Genomic DNA, 27401 nt, shown 5'->3' on the forward strand with positions numbered 1-27401 from the left:
TAGATAATCAGATCCTAGCCTTTTATATAGGTTTTTTTTTTATAGGTAGTTGATTTAAAGTTAAGAGAGCAGTGCTATAAGATATATTAAAATGATCAATATTTAAAGTGTAATTATAGAAGTCTTGTTACAGTTACTAAGAAAACCATGACATGTAAATCAGCGAATAGAAATGTTAAATTTAAATAATGTTTTGCCTCTCTCCTTTCCCCAAAAAAACTTAATGAAAGTTGTAATTTTTAGTGACTGGGTTGGTGTCGGCAGGAAGAAGGTGATTTTTGATCTTTCTGGCCTTGCTTTTAGATAGGCCTCTTGTTTAGATTAATTGCTATTTTAAGAATTGTTCCCTGCAAAGTGGTCAGGGAGGTAAGATCAGGAAGCTAACAGAAATTAAAACTGGGAATAGATTTGTGCCTTTAATGGGAACGAAATGAGATGTTTTTGTGTGTTGGGGGGGGGGGGGGGGTGCGGGGGAGAAAGCGTGTCTGATGCTCAGAACCCTGATTTGAAAAAACCTCTTATAGCCCTTTGTACCCCATAAGTGTCTATAGAATAAAAACAAGATGTGGGGATGGTTTCCGTTTTGGATGCGTGGCAGTTCACTGGTTAATATGTTGGATAATTCAGCTTTGTTTTCTTCAGTGTTAAATCATTGTTTTATTCAGTATACTTGTTTTTAGAATAATTATTCTTTCACATATCAGCAATATAGTTAAATTATAGTTCTTTTTACATTATTGGAAGATAGAACTACTGTCCATGTGATTTTCTTAATGATGTGCTATGCTCTTGTTGTATCATGAGTATAGGTATAAATTGGTTTCTGTAGGACTGCCATTAATTTTCCATCTTGCCTTTCACATTCCTGTTTCCTAGTTCTACATTCATTCTGTTCTGTCTTTGGGAGAATTCAAGTGCTTTTGTTTGAAGGATGATTTCTTTAATAGAAGAATTTAAGGCTGAATATGTTGAAAAGAATTTGTATTCTAATATATTCTGCATTCTAGGTTTTGCTTTTGGATACAGTCTTCATGTAGATAATCCTGGTTCATTGTTTACTCTGTGTTGCTGTTATAAAAAGGATATAGACTTAAAAATAATTTAAATAAAAGAACTTCCTAGGTTTATGTGATATTTAGTAAATTAAGATATTTAAGTATTTTGAAGGTACAATATAGTGGCTAATGTTTTATAAATTTCTGTGTGACTTACTTCAATTATGAATATTTTGTTTTCTAGTAGCATAACTTTGGCGTGTGTGTGTGTGTGTGTGTGTGTGTGTGTGTGTGTGTGTTTTGGGGAGTTGTCTTAGATGTAGTCCTTAATTTCCTTTCAAATGAGTGTCTAATATTATGACACTTTTATTCTGTTTGAGAAAATGGTTCACTTTCCCACCAATTCACCTGGCTTGATTGGTCAGAATGAAAGTTTCAATAAATCTATCCTATCTAATAATAGACAAACATGGTAATTGACCGTACCTTCGCTATGCCTCTCATTGGCTAATCAGCGTGATATGCAAATTAGCTGCCAACAAAGATGGCGACTAATTTGCATACTGCAGGCAGGGCGGGACAGCGCCATCCCGCCTGCCCTGCCGCCATCTGAGCCTGCTATCTGTGACCCGGGGTGGCGGGCGGCTGGGTGGTGCAGTGGCGATCCGCCACGCGCCGGCCTCTATCCGGCCCTCCCGTGGGGTACCCAGGGCTGGCGGGTGGGACCGTGGTGATCCGCCATTTGCCCGGCCTCCATCCGGCCCTCCCACGAGGGCTTTGAAGGTGGCTCTGGCTGGAGCAGCGAGGGCTTTGAAGGCAGTTCCGGCTGGAGCTGTGAGGGCTTTGAAGGCGGCTCCGGCCGGAGCGGCACTGGTTTTCCTCCAGCACCCGGGACACAGGCCTATTGCACGAATCTTTTCGTGCAACAGGCCTCTAGTATATGTATAAAAGCCTAAGCGACCATCTGACCATTCACCCGTCCCACCGGTAGCTATGACGCGCAATGACCACCAGGGGGCAGATGCTCAACGCAGGAGCTATTGAGCTGCGATGACTTGGCAGCTGCGGTTCTCAGGTGACACACCCGGAACCAGAGAGGAGTGAACCCAGTTCCAGGATGCGTCACCCGAGAACCGCCCTCTCGCAATCCAGGACCTCTTGGGGGGATGTCGGAGAGCTGGTTTTGGCCCGATCCCCACAGGCCAAGCCGAGGGACCCCACCAGTGCACAAATCCATGTGCCGGGCCTCTAGTATATTTATAGTGATTATAATTTTAAGGAAGTTAACATTTTGAGCAAAATAAGTTTTTATCAGTGCTCTGTAACATCGCTTGGATGATGGAAAGGTCAAAGTAACTGCACAAGGTCACATGTCCAGTTTGTGGTGAAACTTAAGTTTGGAAGCAAGGCAATCTGACTACTGAGCCTGCTCTCTGGTTTACCAATTTGTAACATAAAAATGAATTTTCCAATCATGGGTCTCTATGTTACTAGAAAGAGGTATCTTTTTGAAAAGCATTGTTAGGAATTTTACTGTTTCCATTTGTGTCATACAGTGAAAACTAGCAGAAATTTGAGTCAGAAAGCTTGGGTTCCAAGAGCTTTGCCACTCACTAGTGTAACTGTGGACAGGTCTTATAAATTTGTGGGCATCATTTTTTTTCATACATAAAATAAAAACTTTAAATACCTGTTCTACCTGCCATACATGTATGTTAGGAAGTTCAAATGAAAATAAGTACTTTGCAGACTGTAATGTACTTTGGAATTAATGGTTATTACATTGATATTATAGGACATAATTAATTTCAACTGTTACAGAAGCACCTCCTTTGCTAAAAATAGTATTACATTTTTCTTTAAAACTCTTCATTCCATGTTAACACAGATACATGAATTTTGCCCATTTTATTTTTTAAAAATGTGTTTTTATTGATTTCAGAGAAAGGAAGGGAGAGGTAGAGACATCAATGCTGAGAAAAAAAAATCATTGGCTGCCTCCTGCACGTCTTGTACTGGGGATTGAGCCCACAACCCGGGGATATGAACTGACCAGGAATCAACCGGTGATCTCCTGATTCATTCATGGGTCGATGCTCTACCACTGAGCAGCTCTGGCCGGGCAATTTTACCCATTTTAGGTTCAGCTGTTAATAAGGTCTTTCCCAGTTCTTAGGTTATTTCAGTAACCACTGTAGTACTAGGGACTTAATTTTCCCCCAGAAGATAGGTGATATATTAATTAGATATTAACCAATTAGGAAACACCTTAGAATTGGTTGGCTAGTCTATATAGTCCTGTTGTCCAGTCATGAGTTCAGTGGTGATTTAACTATAGTTTGATCCCTCCCACTACTTTATTAGAAACTCAATTGTAGGGCATTTCAGCATTAGCCTAAACAATGGTTTTGAATACGTTAAGCTCCTAACAATTAGGGAGCAGTTTGGGGCATTGAATAACGTGGAATGATGCAATTGAACCTGACAGCTTTAACAGTCAGCCTACTCATTGGACCTGAAAGTTGTTCACACTTGGTTTCATCTCTCATCACACGCTCAGTATTAAAGCCTTAGTGGTAGAGCTGACATAGAAATGGGGGCTGTTACCAGAATACGTTTCATAGTGCAGTTTGAATTGAATATATGAAGCTTTCCAGTGTTCCCCAATTTTTCCTGGAAGCTTTTCTTGTCAAAATGTGTTTACAAATTGAAAAAATATATAAATTATCATTAAAATATTTGTGTTCTTACATTGTATTTGTAATATTGCTATGCTGTTATACAGGGGTGGGCAAAAGTAGGATAATAATAATAAATAATACAATAATAAATAAATAATTATAAGAATAAACTTTCACATACTCACAACTGTAAACCTACTTTTGCCCACCCCTGTATATAATTTAAGATATCATTGCATAATGAGACATACCTGCTGATTTTTCTTAGGCAGATACGTTTCAGTCTTGGAAGTATAGCCATGTTAATCAGAATATAATTGCTAGGTTATATTCTCTAACAAAGTTAATGGCAAAGATGGAAGCATAATAATTTATGAAAACAATATTTTAAATACAAGCTAAAATTTGTATAGCATGTGCTAAGCATTCTGTTAAGCCTTTTACATATATCCACTCAGCTAATTCTCACAATATTTTTATGAGCATAGGTACTGTTATCTCCATTTTTATAGATTGATGATAGAGAGGTTAAGTACCTTGCCCCAAGTGAGACGGCCTAGTTTATGGCAGATACAGTGATAATAAATAGGTTTTCCTTCTAATAGTATATGTAAAATAGGAATTTTTAAAGAAGTATTCAATTTTTTTTAAAAGTTTAGTGAGTTTGAAGAATTTTGGAAGAATGTATTTTTAAATCATGTGTCAGGGTTGGAGAGCTTGAAGGAAAAGCTACTTGTTTGAATTGTTTGATTTTAACATGTATTGACAAGTTAGTTACGCATTTAAAAAATGCTTGCTATAACCTTTTGAAGTTTGAAGTTTCATATCCACCTCTAGATGATGTATTGCCATGATACTTTCTAAATGTGAAATTTTTGCTATAGGTACTATTGTTTCCAACCTAAATTTTCTTCATTTCCTATTTTTCTGTTGTTACCAACATTAGAGGGGAAAATAAATTACCAAAACAGTACCCACTTTTAAGTCTGATATTCACATAATTGAGTAGACTTAGCCTGACTTTCTCCCTCCACAACTAACTCCTTTAGAATGAGCCGAGTTCCTAGGAATTTGGTAGTTACTTTACTCTATGAGAGCTCTTTTAAAATTTCTCTGTAGTCACAAGTAGACATCCTATCTAATAATAGACAAACATGGTAATTAACCGTACCTCTGACACGCTTCCCATTAGCTAATCAGGGCGATATGCAAATTAATTGCCAACCAAGATGGCGGCCGGCAGCCAGGCAGCTGAAGCAAACAGGCTTGCTTGCTCCAGTGAAGGAGGAAGCCAAGGTTCCCCGCCTGCCGCTTCTGGTCTCTGAGCTTGCAGTATAAGAAACAGTATTGCAAATATAGAAGCAAAACAATCCCCATGCTTCCAGCCAGCTGGCTGAACTGGAGTTGGAACAGAGTTTCAATTATAGAAGCCAAACAAACCAGATACCTGTTTTCAGCAGCCGAGGTCTCAGAGCTGGAGCTGAGCCTCAGAGCTAAAGCCGGCTCTCAGTTCCAGTGACAGCCATAGAAGGTAAATAAATCCCAGAATATAAAAAAAAGAAAAAAAGGAGAGGTTGGGAGCTTCAGTCACCTGCCAGCCTGAAAACGGCCCTCAGCCCTTCACCCAGGCTGGCCAGGCACCCAAGCGGGACCCCCACCCCGATCCAGGACACCCTTCAGGGCAAATCAGCCGGCCCCCACCCATGCATCAGGCCTGTATCCTATATAGTAAAAGGGTAATATGCCTCCCAGCACTGGGATCAGCGGAGCCGCGAGGCCTCCCAGCACTGGGATCAGCGGAGCCTCAAGGCCTCCTGGCCCCTGGAGCAGTGTGACGGGGCAGCGCCCAAACCCCCGATCGCCCTGTGGCTCTGTGTGTGACAGGGGAAGGTGCCCCAACCCCCTGATCGGCCTGTTCTGTGCCTGATAGGGGGGAGCTCCCCAACCGCCTGATCGGCCCTGCTCTGTGTGTGATAGGGTGCGGCGCCCCAATCTCCCCATGGGCCCCGCTATGTGTGTGACGGGGTGGAGCCGCAACCTCCCCATCAGCCCTGCCCTGAGTGTGACAGGGGGCGGTGCCCCAACCCCCTGATCGGCCCTGCTCTGTGTGTGACAGGGGGTGGTGCCCCAACTCCCCTATCGGCCCTGCTCTGAGCCCGACCAGGGGCTGCACCTAGGGATTGGGCCTGCCCTCTGCTACCCGGGAGCGGGCCTAAGCCAGCAGGTCGTTATCTCCTGAGGGGTCCCAGTCTGTGAGAGGGCACAAGTGGGGCTGAGGGACCCCCCACCCCCCCAGCCAGTGCACAAATTTTTGTGCACCGGGCCTCTAGTCCTATATAATAAAATGCTAATATGCAAATTGCCCCCAGAGCAGGAGTTCAAGCGACTGGGAGTTAGATGTGTGCTGACTACCAGGGGGCGGCACGGAACATGGCGGGTGTCGGCAACGCAGCACTGGCAGCAGGCAGTAGTGGAGGCACTGCCAGCCCCGATCACCCCTCTAGTTGCCCCAGCGAATCACGATGGCAGCAGGGTGCGGGGCTGGTGAGCAGCCAGCGCCAGGCCAAGGAAGGGGCAAGTGGGGGTCCCGATCTCCCCACTGGTCGCCCCTCAGATCGGCCCTGATCGCCGGCTAGGCCTAGGGACCCTACCCGTGCACGAATTTCATGCACCAGTCCTCTAGTTTCATATAAGAGGTAAACTATTAACAGGGACATTTCAAGCTGAAATGTAATTTTCATCCTATTAATATTTTAGTATGTGAAGTCTACTTAGAAAACAGTAAATTTCTTTGATTTACTTTGAGTTTGAACACTGCCTTGGTAGACTCACGTATCTTTTAGATGTTTAACATAGTAAGTTAGAACTTTGCTAAGGCTATTCTTTGATTCGGGCACCTAAACATATTTTGTTTCAAAATAACTTAGCCTTACCTCAGTAATTGTTCAGCTTATTCTTACTCTGCTTGTCCTTGGCTCTATCTTGTAAAATAATTATGCTTTTACAAAAGTGTTGTTAGAGTAAGAGTAATATAACATCTTGAATGGAAGTGGTTCCTGGTTCCTTTCAACTATTAATCTTGGGGAGAGAACAAAAAAACTTCTCTAAGATAACATATATTAGAAGTTAAAGCAAAAGTTTATTATGGCAATATGAATTTATAATTCTGTAAAATATTTTTATCTTTGAACTAATTTAACACCTACTTTCACATTTTGAGATGACTTGATTTCAGTGGGACACTCTGTAAAGTCAAGTACCTAGTTTGCTTTTAGTCAATATCTTTTTGTTTTAACTTCTTATTTTGAAAAAATTTTAGATGTATGGAAAAGTTGCAAAAACAGTACAGTGTAGATTTCACATATATCATGGATACCCTTCACTCAATGTTAACAACTCATATTCTTATAGTGCCAGTAGATCCAAGGAGGATATCTGTCCACATAGCCATTTTCCTTACTTGGGCAAGATAAAATTGACATGTCATAAGGTAGGTACTTCCCTTTATAAAGAATTGCCAGTCTTTTTTTAAAAAAAAAAAACCACACATTTTGTTAATCCATTTATGAATTAATAGACATTTGATTTATTTCCATTTTTTAGCTATTAGGAATAATGCCTCTGTGAACATTCATGTATGAATTCTTGTGGTAACATATGTTTTCATATGTGTATTTTTTAAATTTAAATTTCCTGTCAGTATTTAAAATTAAAAATTAGAAAAGTTGGTAACTATGAACCATCATTTCTACATGTCAACCATGGGCTGTACCTGAGTAATGGTCAACCCTCTTTGGTGGGACTCACACTCTCCTGTTTAGTATAGTCCTCTCTTGTGTACCCTAAAATTGGCCTCAGTCCTCAGTTGCTTGACCTGGTACTTACATTTTGTTCTCATAGTATAGTTAAAGAGGAAAACATTTATTATATTCATGACAGGGTGGATTACAAACAAATATTTGGTAATACGCAGTTACAATCGGCCCGAGTTTACACGTTTCCCGCACTCCACCGCAAATCTATATGAACCGAGTTAAAGACGGCTCCCGCGGAGTACGCGCAATTCACGCGAGCCGACTTAACTCGTTTCCCGCACTCCAAGTGTTAGTGATTTCACTTATTAATGATAACAAAGATTTTTGAGTCTATACATTGCCAGGCATTATGCATGTAATGAAACAATTACATGCCTCTAGTTCTAAATAAACATCATTTCAGAAGTAGTGACTAAACAGTGTCAGACATTTGTGGAGTCTTTGGTGACTCATGTTATCTGCTTAACATGATATTATGTTAATGAATTGAGTTTTAATGTAGAGTGATTTAGATGTTTGAATACACCACAAAACTCTACCTGGTAAAATTAATAACTTATTTTTTATCTCTTTTGAAAGTTTCTCATTTAGATAAATGCAATAATTTAAAAACAACTACTACCAGATAATTTTTGCCCATTCAGAAAATTTGGGCAATTGGTCATTTAGGATAATAAAGAATGCATTCTCATTTTAGTTTTTTTATATATATATATATATATATATATATATATATATATATATATATATTTTATTGATTTTTTTACAGAGAGGAAGGGAGAGGGATAAAGAGTTAGAAACATCGATGAGAGAGAAACATCAATCAGCTGCCTCCTGCACACCCCCTCCTGGGGATGTGCCCGAAACCAAGGTACATGCCCTTGACCGGAATTAAACCCAGGACCCTTCAGTCCACAGGCCGACGCTCTATCCACTGAGCCAAACCAGTCAGGGCCCATTTTAGTTTATTATTAGTATTAATTTACTTTCGCCTGCCATCTTTATTAAATATATACTTTTCTGCTTTGGAATTATGTTAAAGATGACTTACCCTTTTCCTGATAATAGTCATTATGCAGAACAGTTAATTATGCTGTTGTACTACTTTGCATTTTGAATTTTTAGTATAGTGAATCTAGTGTATGATATGCAAACTAAGATAATTTGGAGACTACATCAAGAAATTTGAAGCTAATGTAAATATAAAGCCCTTGATAGAAGGAACCCTTCCTGAAAAAAGGATGTATTTCTGATTAGAGTAGGATCTTTTGATTCTTTTTTTTTTTTAAATATATTTTTATTGATTTTTTTTTTTTAGAAATAGAGGGAAGGAGAGGAAGAGAGATAGAAACATCGATGAGAGAGAAAGATCAACATCAATCGGCTGCCTCCTGCACACCCCCTGTTGAGGATCGAGCCCACAACCTGGCAAGTGTCCCGACCGGATATCAGCCCAGCGACTTTCTGGTGCTTAGGTCAAAGCTCAACCACTGAGCCACACCAGCCAGGCAGGATCTTTTGGTTCTTACCAGGAGACTAAGGCAGCTCATAAAACTGATAATTGTAACTAAAAAAAGCAATCCAACTGGTATCATATTAGTTCTGATTCAGTCAAAAGATGACTGCATGAGAAAGGAGAATCAAAACGCTAGGGTGTAGCCTGGCCAGTGTGGCTCAGTGGTTGAGCATTGATCCATGAACTAAGAAGTCACTGGTTCAATTCCTGTCAGAGCATATGCCTGGGTTACGTGCTCGATACCCAATAGGGGATGTACAGGAGGCACCCAGTCAATATTTCTGTCTCATTGATGTTTATACCTCTCTGTCCTTCCTTCCTCTCTCTCATCAATAGAAACGTGTTTTTTTTTAAAGCTAAGATGCAGTACTAAGGCATCTAGATATCCATGTTCTTTGAGCACCACCCCACTAGAACTCTAAAATGTTTATTCTTGCTCATATTTTTCTCTCTCCTCTTTTGCTGTCAGCTGTTACTTCTTGCTGCCAACAAACTGTCTCAAGATATTACTTTTTCTTCCTCTGTCTAATTAATTTTCCACTTCTAATCTTTTTTATGCTTAGTTGATCTTTTTGGAATTATGTCTAGAGTAAGAATAAATTGACTCAGTGAAAGGCATTTTTAAGTATAAGGTACCTGAGATTTTAACACATGTCGCTGGTAACATCTGGTCTTTCTGTTTGTTTGGATTTTTATTTTTCTAAGTTATTTGATAAGTAGCCAAGATTCCCAAGTATTTGACTTCTGGGGAGGCAAGAAAAAAAAACTCACTATATTTTTATTTATGAATTGTATATTTTATGTATATAACACTAAATACATGACAAGTATCTAGTATGATCATCAGGTTAAAATTATGACTTACCTTTTACTAAAGCTAATTGATGGTTAAATAGGACTTTACAGTACAAACTTGCTTTGTATACATATCTTTAATAAGAGGAAAAAAGAAACTCAGAAATTGACCAATTGATCTTAGACATTAAAGTATGAACTGTGAAATATACCCTTTGAAACAATGGAAAGCAAGGACAGGCATGATTCTGCATCAAGAAGACTATGAATTTAAAGTCAAATTTTCTTGATTAATTAGTTGTCTAGAGGCCAGATATAATGTCAGAGTCTGAGTCTTTCCAGAAACATTGTTTATTCTCTGTAAGATTTTGCTTTTTATAACTACTATGTCGTCTTGGTCTCTTGTGTGTAGTTAGTTATACATGTCAAAATGTCCCACATCTTTTGTTCTGCTGTTACTCAACTACTTTATATTAGATGTGCTTCAATTCTTTGAAATTATTTTTCAGAATTTTGTTCTGAAATAACTATACAGTGATTTCATTTTATAAAAACTTAAGTTTGATTTCATTCATGAAAAAGAATATGAAGTGTACTTTAAATTTTGTGGTTCTGTTAAATCTGAAGAGTATTTCAGGCTAGTAATAGCCTTCTGTGAATATAACAGTATTTTGTGTACAAGAGATTTGCTTCCAAAATGCGGCATTTTAAGGTTATAATATTCTTGGAAAGTGGGAGAAACTGTTCACATCAAAGAAGGCATTTTTATTACAATGGATTACGTAAGACTTTGGCCAGCCTCCTTAGCTTCATCTGTTTAAGGGTTCATTTTTGCTTGTTTGGCACAAGTCCCAGTAGAGGCCTTCAGAATTGTGGTTAGCAACATGAATGAATCACAAACTTTGGACCAGCTCTTCACTTAGTAGAGCTGGCTTCCTGCCAAAAAGACAGTGCCTTATATGGGGTCAGAGCAAAGCTGTGATTCGTTGGGCCTTGCATTGTATAGAAAACATACTTGTAATGCCCATTTGCTTCCTTTTAAAATAAAAACAAAACAGAAAAAGCAGCAGGCTTCCAAGTCTATCAATATAGAAAGTAACAAAATAGTGTGCAAGTTTTACTAATGACAGTAAATGGAAATAAGGCTCTGTGGAGTTAAAATGCTAAAAATAGATGTTGGACGTTTTGACCTGCTTAGCATCCTATGATGTAAAAGACTAAAAAGCATGTTAGACATCTGTTGTCTACCTGCCCTTATTTTACAGTGGTTTAGTAAGATTAAATAGTCATATGTTCACGTGGTTACCATGCCCCACTGGGTTTTGATACTGACTACATACTTGGAAATTAAAGCAGGAATAGTTAACTTTGAATGTTCTGGTCCTTTTTTTTTTTTTTTAAAAAAAATGGAGTTATGTAACTTCAAAAACTGAAATGTAATGGTAAAACAAGTGAGAATGAAATTTGCTTTTCAGATAGTTATGAATTTTTGCTTATATTCGTAGGTTGGAGAAAATAGTTATTGGGTCTATCAGGAGGAAAAGTATTAAGATATTTTCAAATATAATTCACTTATCTTTGTAATTCTTTTTATTTAGGCAAATGCCCTATCTGGATCTTCTCTTAGTCAGGCACCATCTCATATGTATGGCAATAGATTAAATCCAAATTCTTCAATGGCAGCTCTTATAGCTCAGTCTGAAAACACTCAAACAGGTAAGTTTTCAAGAATTTTTAAACTCTAAAATTCTATCCCTTTTACCCAATGAAATTTTCCCTTCAATGGCTTATTTTATTTGAAAAGTCTAAAGGTATACTTAATATAGAATTATGCCTTTTTTTTTCCCTTTACCAGAAGAATCACAGTTGGAAGTAAATAGTATGCTGTGCTGCAAAATAGTTATGTGCCTTTTTCACTCTCTGAAATGTAAATGTTTAAGCAGAGGCATCAGCAGGCAGGAATGCAACAATGTCTCATGTGACTTCTGTGATTGATGTGTTCAGTTCTCAGTTCTATTCAATGAAAGTAACATAACACTGGGCTTTTCGGTGAATAGCCTAAACCTTTATTTGCATAATTCATGAAATTGCATTACACAAACTTGGTTTAAAAAAAATCCTGTTAGAGAATTTCTACAGTGTTTAGTAATCCTGTGAATTTTTACCAGTTGACATTTTTTAGCATTTGCCTCTTGTACTATTTTAATGAGTTCTGGATTTGCTTTGTTTCATTCCATCCTTAAGGATTTGTTGACATGTCCAAGCAGTCATGCCTGTTTGGGGGAAGGGAATGGGTTTAGCAGTTCACCAAGAATGGATCAGTCATGTCTTTACCCTTTAAGGGTCAAAGGTTACCTGACTCAGAATAAGGGGAGGACAACCTTGAAAGAGGCCAGATAGGGTGATTTTTTAAGCAACTAACTAGGAAATACAAGTTACTTTTCAAGCAGAGATATTCTGTTACCTCAGGAATATTTTGAAGAAATTAAATTTTTCCTTTTAAATACAGAATTCTGTGTTCCTACTTATTTTTGTCAATTTGGATATTTAACGTTATATTTAACTTTATTCTTGGTGTGAGGTTCCATGTAATTAATACATATATATATATAATTTTAATCTTGGTGTGTGGCTCTTTGTAATACATTATGTATTTTATTACTTCTCTTGGGTTGCAAAGTGTTAAAAAAGTGTAAGGATTTGCTGTGATAAGCATGCAGATTACCTGTCCACCGCTGTGATTCATTACTTTAACCGTAGAAATTAAAAGTGGCTGAGGGGAGAGTACTGCAAATGCAAACCACACTTCTGTGCTGTAAAATTGAAAGGAATGAAAGAACAGAACATAATCCATGGCCTTCTACACCCACAGAAACGTGTACAGACAACGCCTTACATGCCACAGTTCAGCAATTCTAAACTAGCAACATACTAAATCTTTTATTTTCATAGTAACTACAAAGATAGTGGTAAAGGTTTTATGTATGTTTTAGGGAAAAATCAGGGCAAGAGATTAAAACCTCTTATCTAGAGAGTCACTTTATCAGCTATGAAATATTTACACTGCAGATCAGGATCTTGGAGACAATAGCCGCAGCCTTGTTGGCAGAGGAAGCTCACCCCGAGGAAGTCTCTCACCAAGGTAAGCATTATTTACACTGCAAAGTAGAGGCAAAAGAAACATTTTGAGATTGGAAACTTCTTTATCTCATATCAGCAGAGTGTACATTTGTGAGGCTATAAAAGCACTCTGAAGATAAAAAGCATGTCTGGACAGTCAAGAAAAATGATTCTGAATTAATTTGAATATTAATTTAAACACAGTTTTCTAAGCTTTTTTAAAGCTATAATTCTTTTAAATTTCCAATCAATTTGAAATCTCTTGTTTTTATTATTTATATATTTAGCTGCTGATACTATTAACATATTAATTTGGGTAATTCTTTTTGCTCATAAAATAGTCTTCAAATCTCTTATAGCTACAGAGTCAAGGCTTTCAACTTTGGCTTCCAGTTTTAGTTCTGTTGTGGGCAATTTGCTTAAACCTTTAGTCTTTAGTTCCTAATTTAGTAAATGAAGTTCTTGTTCATCTCTGAAATCCCTCTAGTTCTTAGAATTGTTTGAATCAAAGTATAGCAAGTGTGTTACATTATTTTTTGAAATTGTTTTAGATATTATATGGAAGAATTCAGGGACCATTTATTAGGACACTCTTAACCAGAGTTGTACTGAAGGATTGAATTTCTCTTAGCACTGAATCTTCTAAGTGCCCCAAATCTTCTCTCTCAATGGGGAGAATAGTAGTAGGAGATGTTGTGTCTGTGTTTTACTAATTTTATTCCACATTCACCTTCTACACCTTCTCCTGGGTTGTTTTCTCTCTGTTCTCTAATTTTGTAAGTTCTGCCTCAAGTATGGAATTAGACTGGGTGAGAATGGAGAGCAGAAGGAGAAAAAAGCCCATTCTAGAAGCTTTTTTCAACCATGGCAAACTAAAAATGTTCAACTATGGGAATTTTTAAAAATTCTGTTAAAAATTAAAATTATTAGCCCTGGTTGGGTTGGCTCAGTGGTTAGAGTGCCAGTCCATGGACCGAAGGGTCTCAGGTTCGATTTCTGGTCAAAGGCATGAACCTCAGTTGCAGGATCAATGCCCTGCCCCAGTTGGGGAGGCAACCAACCAACCAATGTGTCTCTCTCATGTTGATGTTTCTCTCTGTCTCTCCTTTCCTCTCTCCCTTCTATTCTCTCTGAAAATCAATGGAAAGATATCCTCAGTTGAGGATTTAAAAAAAAAAAAATTAAAATTTCTATGTGATAGCTGCCATGAGTATCATTGTTACTGTATTGCTGATATCACCAAGGCAGTTCTGTTAAGAAACATATTTGTCATTAAAGAGATTAGTACAGTAACCTCTAATTTTGCTATTTTTTAGGTGGTAGTATATCCTAGCAGTGCCTTTTATTCTACATAATTCCTTTTTTTTTTTTAATTTATCTTTATTGTTGAAAGTGTTATAGATGTCCCCTTTTTCCACTCCATTGTCCCCTTTCTTCTCACTTCCTTCCCTTCTCAGGCCTTCACCACACTATTGACTGTGTCCATGGATTTTGCATATATGCGTATAAGTTCTTTGGTTAATCCCTTCCCCTCTTCCCTCTGAGAATCACCAATCTGTTGCATGCTTTCATGTCTCTGGATTTATTTTGTTTGCCAGTTTATTCTATTCAGTAGAGTCCACGTATAAGTGAGATCATGTGATATTTGTCTTTCTCTACATTGCTTATTTTGGTTAGCATAATACTTTCCAGTTTCTTCCATGCTGTCTCACAGGGTAAGAGATCCTTCTTTTTTATAGCTGCATAGTATTCCATTGTATAAATGTACCACAGCTTTTTTATCCACTCATCTACAAATGGGTACCTGGGCTGTTTCCAGGTCTTAGCTATTATAAATAATGCTGTTATGAACATAAGGGTGCATATATTCTTTCTGATTGGTGTTTCAGGCTTCTTAGGCTATATTCCTAGCAGTGGGATTACTGGGTCAAATGGCAATCCCATTTTTAATTTTTTGAGAAAAGTCCACATTTGAGGAAAGTGTTTGTACCAGTTTGCATTCCCACCAGCAGTGTACTAGGTTTCCTTTTTTTCCACATCCTCATCAGCACTTGTTGTTTGTTGATTTATTGATGGAAGCCTTTTTGCTGGCAGGTGTGAAGTGGTACCTCATTGTCATCATCTTAATTTGCATTTTTCTGATGATTAGTGATGTTGAACTTTTTATCATATGTCTCTTGGGCATTTATTTGTATGTCCTCTTTTGAGAAGTGTCTATTTAGGTTCTCTGCCCATTTTTAAATTGTATTATTTGTCTTCCTTTTGTTGATTTGTATGAGTACTTTGTATGTTTGGAAATTAACACCTTATCAGATGTATCATTGGCACATATGTTCCCCTATACAGAGGATTCCCTTTTCATTTTGATGATGCTTACTTTTGCCCTGCCAAACTTTTTATTTTGCTGTAGTCCTATTTGTTTATTTCCCCTTTCTTTCTCTTGCTATAGACATTTTATCAGGGAAAATTCTGCTACAAGGGATGTTTGATATTTTGCTGCCTATGTTTTCTTCTAGGATTTTTATAGTTTCACGACTTACATTTAAATCTTTTATCCATTTTTAGTTTATTTTTGTGTATGGTGTAAGTTGGTGGTCTAGTTTCATGTTTTTGCATATACCTGTCCAATTATCCTAACACCATTTATTGAAGAGACTATCTTTACTTCATTGTACCCTCTTGCCTCCTTTATCAAATATTAACTGAATATAATGGCTTGTGTTGATTTTTGGGTTCTCTGTTCTGTTCCAATGATCTATATTCCTGTTCTTGTGCCAGTACCAGGCTGTTTTGATTACAGTAGCTTTACAGTATAGCTTGATATCCGGTATTATGATCTCTCCAACCTTGTTCTTCTTTCTCAAAATTGTTGCAGCCATTTGGTGTCTTTTTTGGTTCCATATAAATTTTTGGAGTATTTGTCCTAGATCTGTGAAATATGACATTTTAAAATATATATATATTTTTTTTATTGATTTCAGAGAGGAAGGGAGAGAGAGAGATCAGTGATGAGAGAGAATCATTGATCAGCTGCCTCTGCATGCCCCACACTAGGGATCGAGCCTACAACCTAGGCATTTGCCCGATCAGGAATTGAACCGTGACCTCGTGGTTCATAGGTCGACGCTCAACCACTGGGCCATGCCAGCTGGGCTATATCATTGGTGTTTTAATAGGGATTGAAATGAATCTATGTATTGCTTTGGGTAGTATGGACATTTTAATGATGCTAATTCTACCAATCCATGAGCATGGTTTATTCTTCCACTTGCTTATCTCTTCTGTCTCTTTTTTTCAACATTCTGTAGTTTTCTAAATATAGGTATTTTACCTCCTTGGTTAAGTTTAAGTATCTTAATTTCTTTGTTACAATGGTAAAGGGATTGTTTGTTTAGTTTCTCTTTCTGAGAGTTCATTATTGGTGTATAAAAATGCCATTGGCCCTAACCGGTTTGGCTCTGAAGGGGCCCAGGTTCGATTCCAATCAAGAGCATGTACCTTGGTTGCGGGCGCATCCCCAGTGGGGAGTGTGCAGGAGGCAGCTGATCGATGTTTCTCTCTCATTTCTATCCCTCTCCCTTCCTCTCTGTAAAAAAATAATAAAAATGCCATTGAGTCCTAGCCAGTTTGATTCAATGGATAGAGGATCAGCCCGCAAAATGAAGGGTCCCGGTTTGATCCCCGGCCCTAGTCAGGGTGCATGTGACTCTCTCAGATCTATGTTTTTCTCTCGTTATCTCTTCCCCTTCCTTTCAATCTCTCTAAAAATCAATGGGAAAGTATCCTCAGGTGAGGATTTTTTTTAAATGCCATAGATTTCGGTGTGTTATTTTTCTATCATGCTACATTGCTGAATTCATTTATTAAATCTCGTACTTTCTTGGTGGAGTCTTTAGGGTTTTCTGTATACAATATCATGTCCTCTGTGGATAATGACAATTTTACATCCTCCTGTAGGTTTTTCATATACGGCCTTTATTATGTTGAGGTACGATCCCTCTGTTCCCACTTTGCTGAGAGTTTTTATCAAAAATGGGTGCTGGGCCCTAGCTGGTTTGGCTCAGTGGACTGCAGACTAAAGGGTTCCAGGTTCAATTCCGGTCAGGGGCACATGCCTGGGTTGCAGGCTCGATCCTCAGTGGGGGGCATGTAGAAAGCATCCGATCAATGATTCTCTTTCATCATTGATTTTTCTATCTGTCTCTCCCTTTCCCTTTCTCTCTGAAGTCAATAAAAAAAATATATTTTTAAAAATGGGTGTTGGATTTTGTTGAATGCTTTTTCTGCATCTATTGATATGATCGTGTGATTTTTGTCTTTCAATTTGTTATGTGATGTATCACATTTAGTGATTTGTTAATATTGTACCAGCTTTGCATCCCTGGAATAAATCCCACTGGTCATGATGTATGATCTTTTCAATATATTGCTGGATCTGATTTGCTAATATTTTGTTGAGGATTTTAGCATCTAAGTTCGTCAGGGATGTTACTGTAATTCTCTTTCTTTGTAGTGTCTTTATCTGGTTTTAGAATTAGGATAATGCTGGCCTCATAAAAAGAGCTTGGACATGTTCCTTCCTCTTGGATTTTTTGGAATAGTTTGGGGAGGATACGTGTTAGTTATTCTTTGAAGGTTTGGTAAAACTTCCCTATGAAGCTGTCCTGGCCAGGTTTTTTTACTACTGCTTCTATTTTATCAGTTGTAATTGGCCTATTCACGTTTTATGATTCTTCCTGATTTAGTTTTGGAAGATTGTATTATTCTAGGAATTTTTCCATTTCATCCACATTGTCCAGCTTGTTGGCATATAGTTGCTCATAATATTTTCTTACAATCCTTTCTATTTCTGTGATGTCAGTTGTTACTTCACCGCTTTTATTTCTAATTAGTTGGTCTTCTCTCTTTGTTTCTTGATGAGTTTGGCTAAAGGTTCATTAATCTGGTTTATCTTTTCAAAGAACCAGCTCTTGGTTTCATTGATCTTTTGTATTATTTTTAGTCTCTGTGTCATTTATTTCCACTCTGATCTTTATTATTTTCTTTCTTCCACTTACCCTGGGCTTTTATTCTTCTCTTTCTAATTCTTCAAGTTGTAGGGTTAAATAGTATATTATTAATTTTTATTGTTTTTTTGTGGTAGGCTTATTAACTTCCCTCTCAGGACTGCTTTTGCTATGTCCCAGAGATTTGGGGTTGTTGTGTCTTCATTTTCATTTGTTTCCAGGAAGTGTTTTATTTTTTTCTTGATCTCATTGGTAACCCATTCATTTAATAACATGCTATTTAGCCTCTATGTGTTTGAATGTTTTTGAGTTTTTACTGTAGTTGATTTCTAATTTCATGCCATTGTGAAACAAGAAGATGCTTGATATGATTTCAGTCTTCTTGAACTTGTGGAGACTTGTTTTGTGTCCTAACATGTCAATTTTTGAGAATTTTCCATACGCACTTAAAAAGAATGTATATTCTGCAGTTTAGGGATGAAATGTTCTATAAATGTCGATTAAGTCCATGTGACCTAGTGTGTCATTTAGAGTCACTGTTTCCTTGTTAATTTTTTGTCTGGAAGATCTATCCAGTGATGTCAGTGGGGTGTTAAAATCCCCTACTATGGCCCTGGCTGGTTTGGCTTGGTGGATAGAGCGTCAGCCTGCAGACTGAAGGGTTCCGGGTTCAATTCTGGTCAAGGGCACATGCCAGGCTGCGGGCTCAATCCCCAATGGGGAGCATGCAGGAAGTAGCCAGTCAATGATTCTCTCTCACCATTGATGTTTCTATCTCTCTCTCTCTCTCCCCCTCTCCCTTCCTCTCTGAAACCAATAAAAATATATGTTTTTTTAAAATCCCCTACTATGATAGTATTGTTGTAAATCTCTCCCTTACGGTCTTCCAGAAGTATCCTATATAATAAAACTCTGATATGCAAATTGACCGAATGGCGGAACAACCAGCAGAACAACCGGTCGCTATGACGCCCACTGACCACCAGGGTGCAGATGCTCAACACAGGAGCTGCCCCCAGCCCCCAACTGGCGGTGGCAGCAGTGGGCGGGGCCGGCAAGCAGGCGGCGCTAGGCCACCAGCCAAGGCGGGTGCCAGCAGGGGCCCCCCACCCCCACCCCCGATCACTCCACTGGTTGCCCCGCAGAGGGAGGCGACTGGTGGCAGCAGTGGGGGGGGGGGGGGGGGTCGGCGAGCCAAGGTAGGTGCCAGTGGGGACCCTGATCAACCCGCTGGTTGCCCCACAGATCAGCCCTGATCGCTGGTCAGGCCTGGAGACCCTACCCATGCACGAATTTTGTACACCAGGCCTCTAGTTTTATATATTTGGGTGTTTCTATATTGGATGCATATATGTTAACCAGGGCTATATACTCTTGTTGATTCAACCCCTTTTGTATTATGTAGTGGCCTTCATTATCTCTTGTTATGGCCTTCATTTTGAAGTCTGTTTTATCAGATATGAGTATTGATTCACCAACTTTTTTTTCTTTTCTATTTGTATGGAAAATTTTTTCCCATTTCTTCACTTTCATCCTAAGCGAGTCTCTTGTAGACAGCATATATTTGGGTCATGTTTTCATATCCATACAGCTACCCTATGTCTTTTGTTTGGAACATTTAAGCCATTTACATTTAAGGTTATTATTGATAGGTACTTGTTTGTTGCCATTCTTATTCTTTATGTCTGTGTTCCTCTCTCTTTCCCTATTTTTTTTACAACAGCGCCTTTAGCATTTCTTGCAGTACTAGTTTGGTGGTAATAAACTCCTTTAGCCTTTTTTTTGTCTGCGAAGCTCTTTATTCACCTTCAATTTTGAATGATAGCCTTGCTCAATATAGTAGTCTTGGATTTAGTTCCTTGTTCTTCATTACTTTGTATACTTCATGCCACAACCTTCTGGCCTGATGTGTTTCTGTTGAGAAATCTGCTGACATTCTAATGGGAGTTCCCTTGTAAGTCACTTTCTTTCTCTTGCAGCCTTTTAAGATTCTTTCTAGCCCTAACTGGTTTGGCTCAGTGGATAGAGCGTCGGCCTGCGGACTGAAAGGTCCCAGGTTCGATTCCAGTCAAGGGCATGTACCTGGGTTGCAGGCACATCCCCAGTAGGAGGTGTGCAGGAGGCAGGTGATCGATGTTTCTGACTCTCTATCCCTCTCCCTCTCTGCAAAAAATCAATAAAATATATTTTAAAAAATAATAATTATAAAAAGAAGATTCTTTCTATGTCTTTAACATTTTCCATTTTAATTATGATATGTCTTTTTTTTAACATATTTTTATTGATATCAGAGAGGAAGGGAGAAGGAGAGAGAGAGATAGAAACATCAATGATGAGAGAGAATCGGTGACTGTCTGCCTCCTGCACAACCCCCATTGGGGATCAAGCCCACAACCTGGGCATGCACCCTTGACCGGAATCGAATCTGGGACCCTGTAGTCCACAGATCGACGCTCTATCCACTGAGCAAGACTGGCCAGGACATAATTATGATAAGTCTTGGTGTGGGTCTTTTTGTGTTTGTTTTTATTGGGGCTGTCTGTGTTACTTGAAATTGTGTGACTTTTTCCTTAACCAGATTAGGGAAGTTTTATGTCATTATTTGTTCAAACAGTTTCTCTATTCCTTGCTCAGATTTTTCTTCTTCTGGCACTCCTGTGATACAGATGTTGTCACATTTCATGGTGTCCCAAAGCTCCCGTAATCCTATATAATTCTGGAGTGAACTAAAAGTAGTATTGTTTTTCCTAACTGCAGAAAATTAACTATTCTCTCTTTCAAAACTAGGTATATATGAAGTACACAGTGGTAACAACATCTGACTAATCTCTAATTTTATACTGTGTTTACTTCTATATTGTTTTATTCTTCCTTTCAAAGACAAAAGCTAATGGCTTTTGCTCTTATGTGTAGTAGAGGAAGCATTTCTGTGTTCTCCTCTTAAAACTTAAAATCCCGTACAAGCTACCCAGAAATTATTTAAGATCCTTCAGTGCTATTTTGTTTCGTGTCATTATTTTTCATTAGCTAAATGGGATTTAACACAATAAATGGTACAAAATTATTTTTATCATATATCTTCAACTTTATATTATAACTTAAAGATCAGCCTGAAATGTAATAGCATAAATTTTCCTGGAATAATGATCTATTTGGAGTGTGATAGCCAAATGTATGTATATGTAGCACATGGTGTTTTCATATGGAATAAAAAGCCTCATTTGTTTAACTTCTTATTTAAAGATATTTTTCTAGAGAAACATTTTAAGGCAGTGGCAAAACAACTGTTTGTTGTTAGAAGACTTGCCTTGTAGCCCAAACTCTGTCATTTATCAGCTTTGTGTCTTTGGATAGGACACTCAAGCGCCATTTGTTTCCTCAGATAGAAATAGAGTCAGGCTTTGACTTCTTACTAGGTTGTTGAGAAAATCATATGAGATGATTATGTGGAAACACTTTGGACACTCTAAAACCCTTTATTAATGTGTTACATTAATATGGGAGCTGGGAACTAGAAATAGCCACATTTACTAATTTAAAACAAAAAAAGCAGGTGATTGGGTACATTGCATAGTCATCTCAATATAAGTAACTAGAGGCCCGGTGCACAAAATTCGTGCACGGGTAGGGTCCCTAGGCCTGGCCAGTGATTGGGGCCTTCCAGCTGCCTGCCAGGGCCTTCCTTTTTCTGCGCCGCCCCCTGGTGGTCATTGCACATCATAGCGAACGATTGAACTCCTGGTCGAACTCCCAAGGGAACACTTGCATATTAGCATTTTTTATATAGAGATACTTGTTTTGGAAGTGTTAATTAAGTCATCTGAAGTGCAGATAAGACATTTTAGAAAAATTTGTAAAATAAAAATTACTTTGGTCTTGATAATGTTCCTTAATACTGAAAATACTTACAAATAAGTATTTTAGATTTAGAACAAAAGGCTCCTTCAAAATTATTAAAAATATCTGTTTACTAATACTTGATTGAGGTTTTTTTGGTTGTAAATTAAAATACATACTACATTATTATAATTCTGATATTTTGCATATTAAAGCAGAATGGTGGAACTCTTTTCTCTTCTGGCTAGTTAGGTTAAAATCTTTCTAATCCTCTTTTTCCCTTTTATCTTATAAACCTATAAGTTCTTGTATAGTCTGTTTCAGATATTATTGTCAGTGTATTTATATTTTCTAGTGGTTTTTAATTTTCAAGTATGGCCAGCTAGTCCTTTGGTTTTGCATTTGAGGAGGAAGAATGATAATTACTAAATCTTAGGGTAGATTATGGTTTGATTGTTCTAGCATAGGCTGCTTGGTGTTAGAAAACTTGTACAGGAAAAAGGTCAGCGTAAGTTGAGAAATGTGAATGCTCTCCTTTGAAGGGTTCTGTTTAACCTGAGAATTAATGTTTTCAACAGATCCCCTGTAAGCAGCTTACAGATTCGCTATGACCCACCAGGCAACAGCAGTTTGGAAAATCTGCCTCCAGTAGCAGCCAGCATAGAACAGCTTTTGGAGAGGCAGTGGAGTGAAGGACAGCAATTTTTATTAGAACAGGGCACTCCTAGTGACAGTAAGTATTCTTTTCTTGTCTTTAAAGAAAGATGAATAGATGGATGGGTGGATGAAACAACAGAGAGGTGGATAGGTGCAGAAGTCACACTTCATCAAGAATAGCAATGAAATGATGATATATGTCTTATATTAAAAGGTAAGAAAAATGTAATATAGTGGCTTAGTGGAACAAATTCTAGTTTTACTGCATGATCTTATATCCTGTCTTTACATACTTTAGCAGTATGATCATGGGTAACTTTCTTAAATGTCAGTGTGCTTTAGTCTCCCATTTGTAGAATGGGAGTAATAATGTACCTATATCATAGTTTTGAGGGTTAAATGACATAAAAAAATGTAAAGAACATTGCCTGACTCATAGAAAACTCTAATCTATTCACTGGTTATTGTTACTGTTTATAATTATTATAATATGGATACATTGTTTCTCATTGTATTTTGTTCTGATAAATTTTTAACTTTTACTAAAATACATGAGTTATATTTTTTCTCTTAGCTTAATTTTGAATGAAAGTTGCTCATCTTGGGAGAATTTATTGTAAACAGTGCATATAGTCAAGTATGCCAACTATCTTGATTTTATAATTTGTATGGGAAAGAATAATTACTAAATTATATATGTAAATAATATATATAATTTTTAAATAAAACATATTATTTACTTCTTTAAATTATATAATATATGTTATATATACATATTTAGTATCTTTACAATTTTGAGTATTGGCAGGGAGACCATAGGTAAAAAATGCCAAACAGCAAAGTTACAGTAAAGGTGGTGGTTAGCTAGAAAAGTGGCCTAGTGTTAAGGATATAGTTGGGGGCAGGATGAGGAATAGGTGGTTTTTATATTTTGGGATATAAACTTTTGCTGCTTTATTTTATTAAAACACTAGAGGCCCAAATGCATGAAATTTGTGCGTGGGTGGGGTCCCTAGCCCTGGCCGGCAATCAGGGCCGATCAGGTTCCCCGCCTCCCTGCCTCCTCCTTCCCTTGCTGCCCGCATCCACCACTACCCACCCCCAGTTCTCAGCCCATCCTGGGGCCTGACCCCGATCAGGTGATCGAGACCTGCCAGCTGGGGGGAGGGACCCAGGAGGTTGGCCGCAGGCCCCGAGGAGGGAGCAGGCCCTTGGCCCCCCCTGGGAAAGGGGCTGCATCCGCCGCCACCCACCCCCGGTTCCCCATCCCAGCCCAAGGGCCTGCCGGCTGGAGGGAAGAACCAGGAGGTTGGCTGGCAGGCCCCATGGGCGATTGGGGTCTGCAGGCTAGGCACAGCTCCTGCATTGAGCGTCTGCCCCCTGGTGGTCAGTGTGCGTCATAACGACCAGTCATTCCAGTCATTCCATTGTAATGGTTGCTTAGGCTTTTATATATATACTAGAGGCCCGGTGCACAAAAATTTGTGCACTTGGGTAGGTGGCGGGGGGGGGGGGTCCCCCAGCCCGGCCTGTGCCCTCTTGCAGTCTGGGACCCCTCGGGAGATAACGACCTGCTGGCTTAGGCCTGCTCCCGGGTGGCAGAGGGCAGGCCCAATCCCTAAGTGCAGCCCCTGGTCGGGCTCAGAGCAAGGCCGATTGGGGAGTTGGGGCGCTGCCCCCTGTCATGCACAGAGCAGGGTGGATCGGGAGGTTGCGATGCCACCCTCAGTCATGCTCAGGGTAGGGCCGATTGGGGGGTTGGGGCACCGCCCCCTGTCACACTCAAGGCAGGGTCGATGGGGAGGTTGCGGCGCCACCCCCTGTCACTCACAGAGCAGGGCCGATCAGGGGCTTGGGGCGCTGCCCCCTGTCACTCACAGAGCAGGGCCCATCAGGGGGGTTGGGGCTCCGTACCCTGTCACACACACAGCAGGGCCGATCAGGGGGTTGAGGAGCTCCCCCCTGTCACTCACAGAGTAGGGCCGATAGGGGAGTTGGGGCCCCCTGTCACACACAGAGCAGGGCAGATCAGGGGGTTGGGGCGCTGCACCCTGTCACACTCCGGGCAGGGCCAATGGGGAGGTTATGGCTCTACCCTGTCACACACACAGCAAGGCCCGTGGAGGGGGGTTGGGGCACCACCCTCTATCACCCACAGAGCAGGGCCGATCATGGGGTTGGGGCGCCACCACTGTCACACTCGGGGCAGGGCCGATGGAGAGGTTATGGCTCTACCCTGTCACACACAGAGCAGGGCCCGTGGGGGGGCGGGGGTTGGGGCGCCGCACCCTGTCACACACAGAGCAGGGCCGATCAGGGGCTTGGTGCGCTGCACCCTGTCAAACAGAGCCGCAGGGCAATCAGGGAATTGGGGAGCTCCCCCCTATCAGGCACAGAGCAGGGCTGATCAGGGGGTTGGGGCGCCTTCCCCTGTCACAATCAGAGCAGGGCAGATAGGGAGGTTGTGGCCCCGCCCCCTGTCACACACAGAGCCGCAGGGCGAACAGGGGGTTTGGGCGCTGCCCCCTGTCACGCTGATCCCGGTGCCGGGAGGCATATTACCCTTTTACTATATAGGATAGAGGCCTGGTGCATGGGTAGGGGCTGGCTGGTTTGCCCTGAAGGGTGTCCTGGATCAGGGTAGGGGTCCCCACTGGGGTGCCTGGCCAGTCTGGGTGAGGGGCTGAGGGCTGTTTTCCGGGTGGCGAGTGACTGAAGCTCCCAACTGCTCCTTGTTTCTTTTTTTTTATTTTTTATTCTGGGCCAGCTTTAGCTCTGAGGCCTCGCTGCTGAAAACATTGATACAATGTTGCCGTCCGGCTGGCTTTCAGTCCGGCTGGTTTCTCGGGTTTTGTTTAGCTTCTTATTTGCAACATAGTACATAGTTGCTTAGAGTTGCAGCTGAGAGGCCGGCAAGTTAGGCGGGGAACGTTGGAGTCCGCAGTCACTGAAGCAAGCAAGCCTCCCTGCTCGCTTCAGTGCATGGCTGCCGGCCGCCATCTTGGCTGACAGTTAATTTGCATAAGGATATGCTGATTAGCCAATGGGAAGGGTAGCGGTCGTACACTAATTACCATGTTTCTCTTTTATTAGTGTATATATATATATATATATATATATATATATATATATATATACTTATTTTCCTTATTGTTTGTAGACAAGTGCCATAAATTGTATTTTTATGAATGGTGCCCTGACAGGAAAAAAAATGCTTATTTTAAGAAAATTCATGCTGACATAATCCTTTAAATGATAGCTGGAGAACAGGTTTTGCTTAGTCTTATTGCATCTCATTTGGGTGCACTAAGAGTTTCTTTGAGGGATCTTGAAGGGGAGGACTAAAAGTTAAATCCTTGGGAAATGACCATATTTGTTTATAACAGTAGAATTATATCTTTTTAAGGCCCTGGCAGCATGTTAAGCAAATACAACTTTTTAAGACATAGAACTTTTAAAGTGTCTGTCACTGTGGCATAACAATAGCACTCTGAGGACTTATATGCAGGCATATAGGCCTAACCAATGGACACAGACAACAGCGGGGTGAGGGATGAGTGGGGGGGGATGGGAGGTAATGTGGGGATAAGGACACATATGTAATAACTTAATAAAGACATTAAAAAAACAGTAGCACTCTGTGTTGTTAGTCTAGAGGTCAGTTTTTTTTGAGGTGATGAGGAAGGACAGAAACTGAGCCTGTTTACAGATGATGAGCCTTCTCTGGGAGTGGGGGTTGTGGTGCGCACACACTGCCCCCTGTTGGGAGATGTATGCATTAGCATTCTGAGCAGCTGGGCTTGGGGGTTCCTCACCTGTCTGGTAGCAAACAAAAGCATGTGGTGGTTATTGTGTTGAAGGATATTGTTATGATTATTCTCTCACTTTATACTATTAATGTAAAATAGCCTAAAATGGCACTTTGACTTTTAGGTTTTTATTTTGATGAAAATAAAATGTTTTTGTCTTTTTTTTGAGAATGGAAATTACCTGCACCAGGTGGGTGCTTTTTTGGTTATGCTTATATATGTACAAATACATTATGGTATATTTATATCTACATATAAATTTAGGAATGAAACAATCATTTAGAAATGCTTTACAGAATTTCTATTTTTCTATTTCAACTTATTTCTAAAGTTATCGACACTTATGTACTTAGCCTTATGTGTGCACTTGTCTTTGTTAAAAGCTATCCAAATGTTTGCTAGTTTTAGGAATGCTGAAATCATTACACCAACTTCAAGTTGAAAATCGAAGATTAGAGGAACAAATTAAAAACTTAACTGCCAAAAAGGAACGCCTTCAGTTATTGAATGCACAGCTCTCAGTGCCTTTTCCAGCAATAACAACAAATCCTAGTCCATCTCATCAAATTCATGCATTTTCAGCACAGAATGGTATGAAAATATTTATCATGTATCTATGAAAAGTAGGCTAGACTTTCAATACCTTTTAAATAAGTGAATAATAACTTACATGAAGATATAGAAAAGGAATGATAGGTTATTTCAAAGAGCATAAGGAATCCTGTTAAGTGATGAACTTGAATTTGTTCCAACTTTATCACATAATTTAATGATAAATTTTATTTAAATGTGTGATGATTTTTTTATTGATTGAAAGCCATGATATTCAATAGAGATAAATATTTTTATTATTATTATTTAAACTAGTCTTAGGAAGAGCAAGACTTAATTTTTTTAAGTGTTTTTAATGTGAGCCACAGGATAAGCTTTTAGATAAACCTTTAATCTTATACCTGATGTAATTTAACAGGGTAAATAGGTTTATTTTTTTCTTTTATTTTTCTAGCTCCTACTACTGATTCCTTGAACAGCAGTAAGAGCCCTCACCTAGGAAACAGTTTTTTACCTGAGAATTCTCTTCCTGTACTAAATCAGGTAATTCTGGTGTGGTTAGTTTAATTTGTTTATTTTACTTACAAACAATAGTATGTCACATTAAATGGTTTTAAA

General features: G+C 39.3%; 1 protein-coding gene across 9 annotated transcripts in view; it reads left to right on the forward strand.

Annotated features, from left to right (window-relative positions):
• Window positions 1-27401, forward strand: part of MLLT10 (MLLT10 histone lysine methyltransferase DOT1L cofactor) — a 222700-nt gene that overhangs the window by 183233 nt on the left and 12066 nt on the right. For all 9 annotated transcript variants that reach the window (XM_070432664.1, XM_070432655.1, XM_070432672.1 and 6 more), the window contains 5 exons: window positions 11401-11518; window positions 12872-12944; window positions 22344-22498; window positions 26634-26822; window positions 27238-27326. In XM_070432664.1, coding sequence (XP_070288765.1) covers window positions 11401-11518; window positions 12872-12944; window positions 22344-22498; window positions 26634-26822; window positions 27238-27326 — 624 coding nt within the window. The remainder of the gene's footprint in view (window positions 1-11400; window positions 11519-12871; window positions 12945-22343; window positions 22499-26633; window positions 26823-27237; window positions 27327-27401) is intronic.

The sequence above is a fragment of the Myotis yumanensis genome, unplaced genomic scaffold, assembly GCF_028538775.1.
Source record: "Myotis yumanensis isolate MYYU_CA2020_CCGP unplaced genomic scaffold, mMyoYum1.0.hap1 SCAF_1, whole genome shotgun sequence".
Classification (NCBI taxonomy): Eukaryota; Metazoa; Chordata; class Mammalia; order Chiroptera; family Vespertilionidae; genus Myotis; species Myotis yumanensis.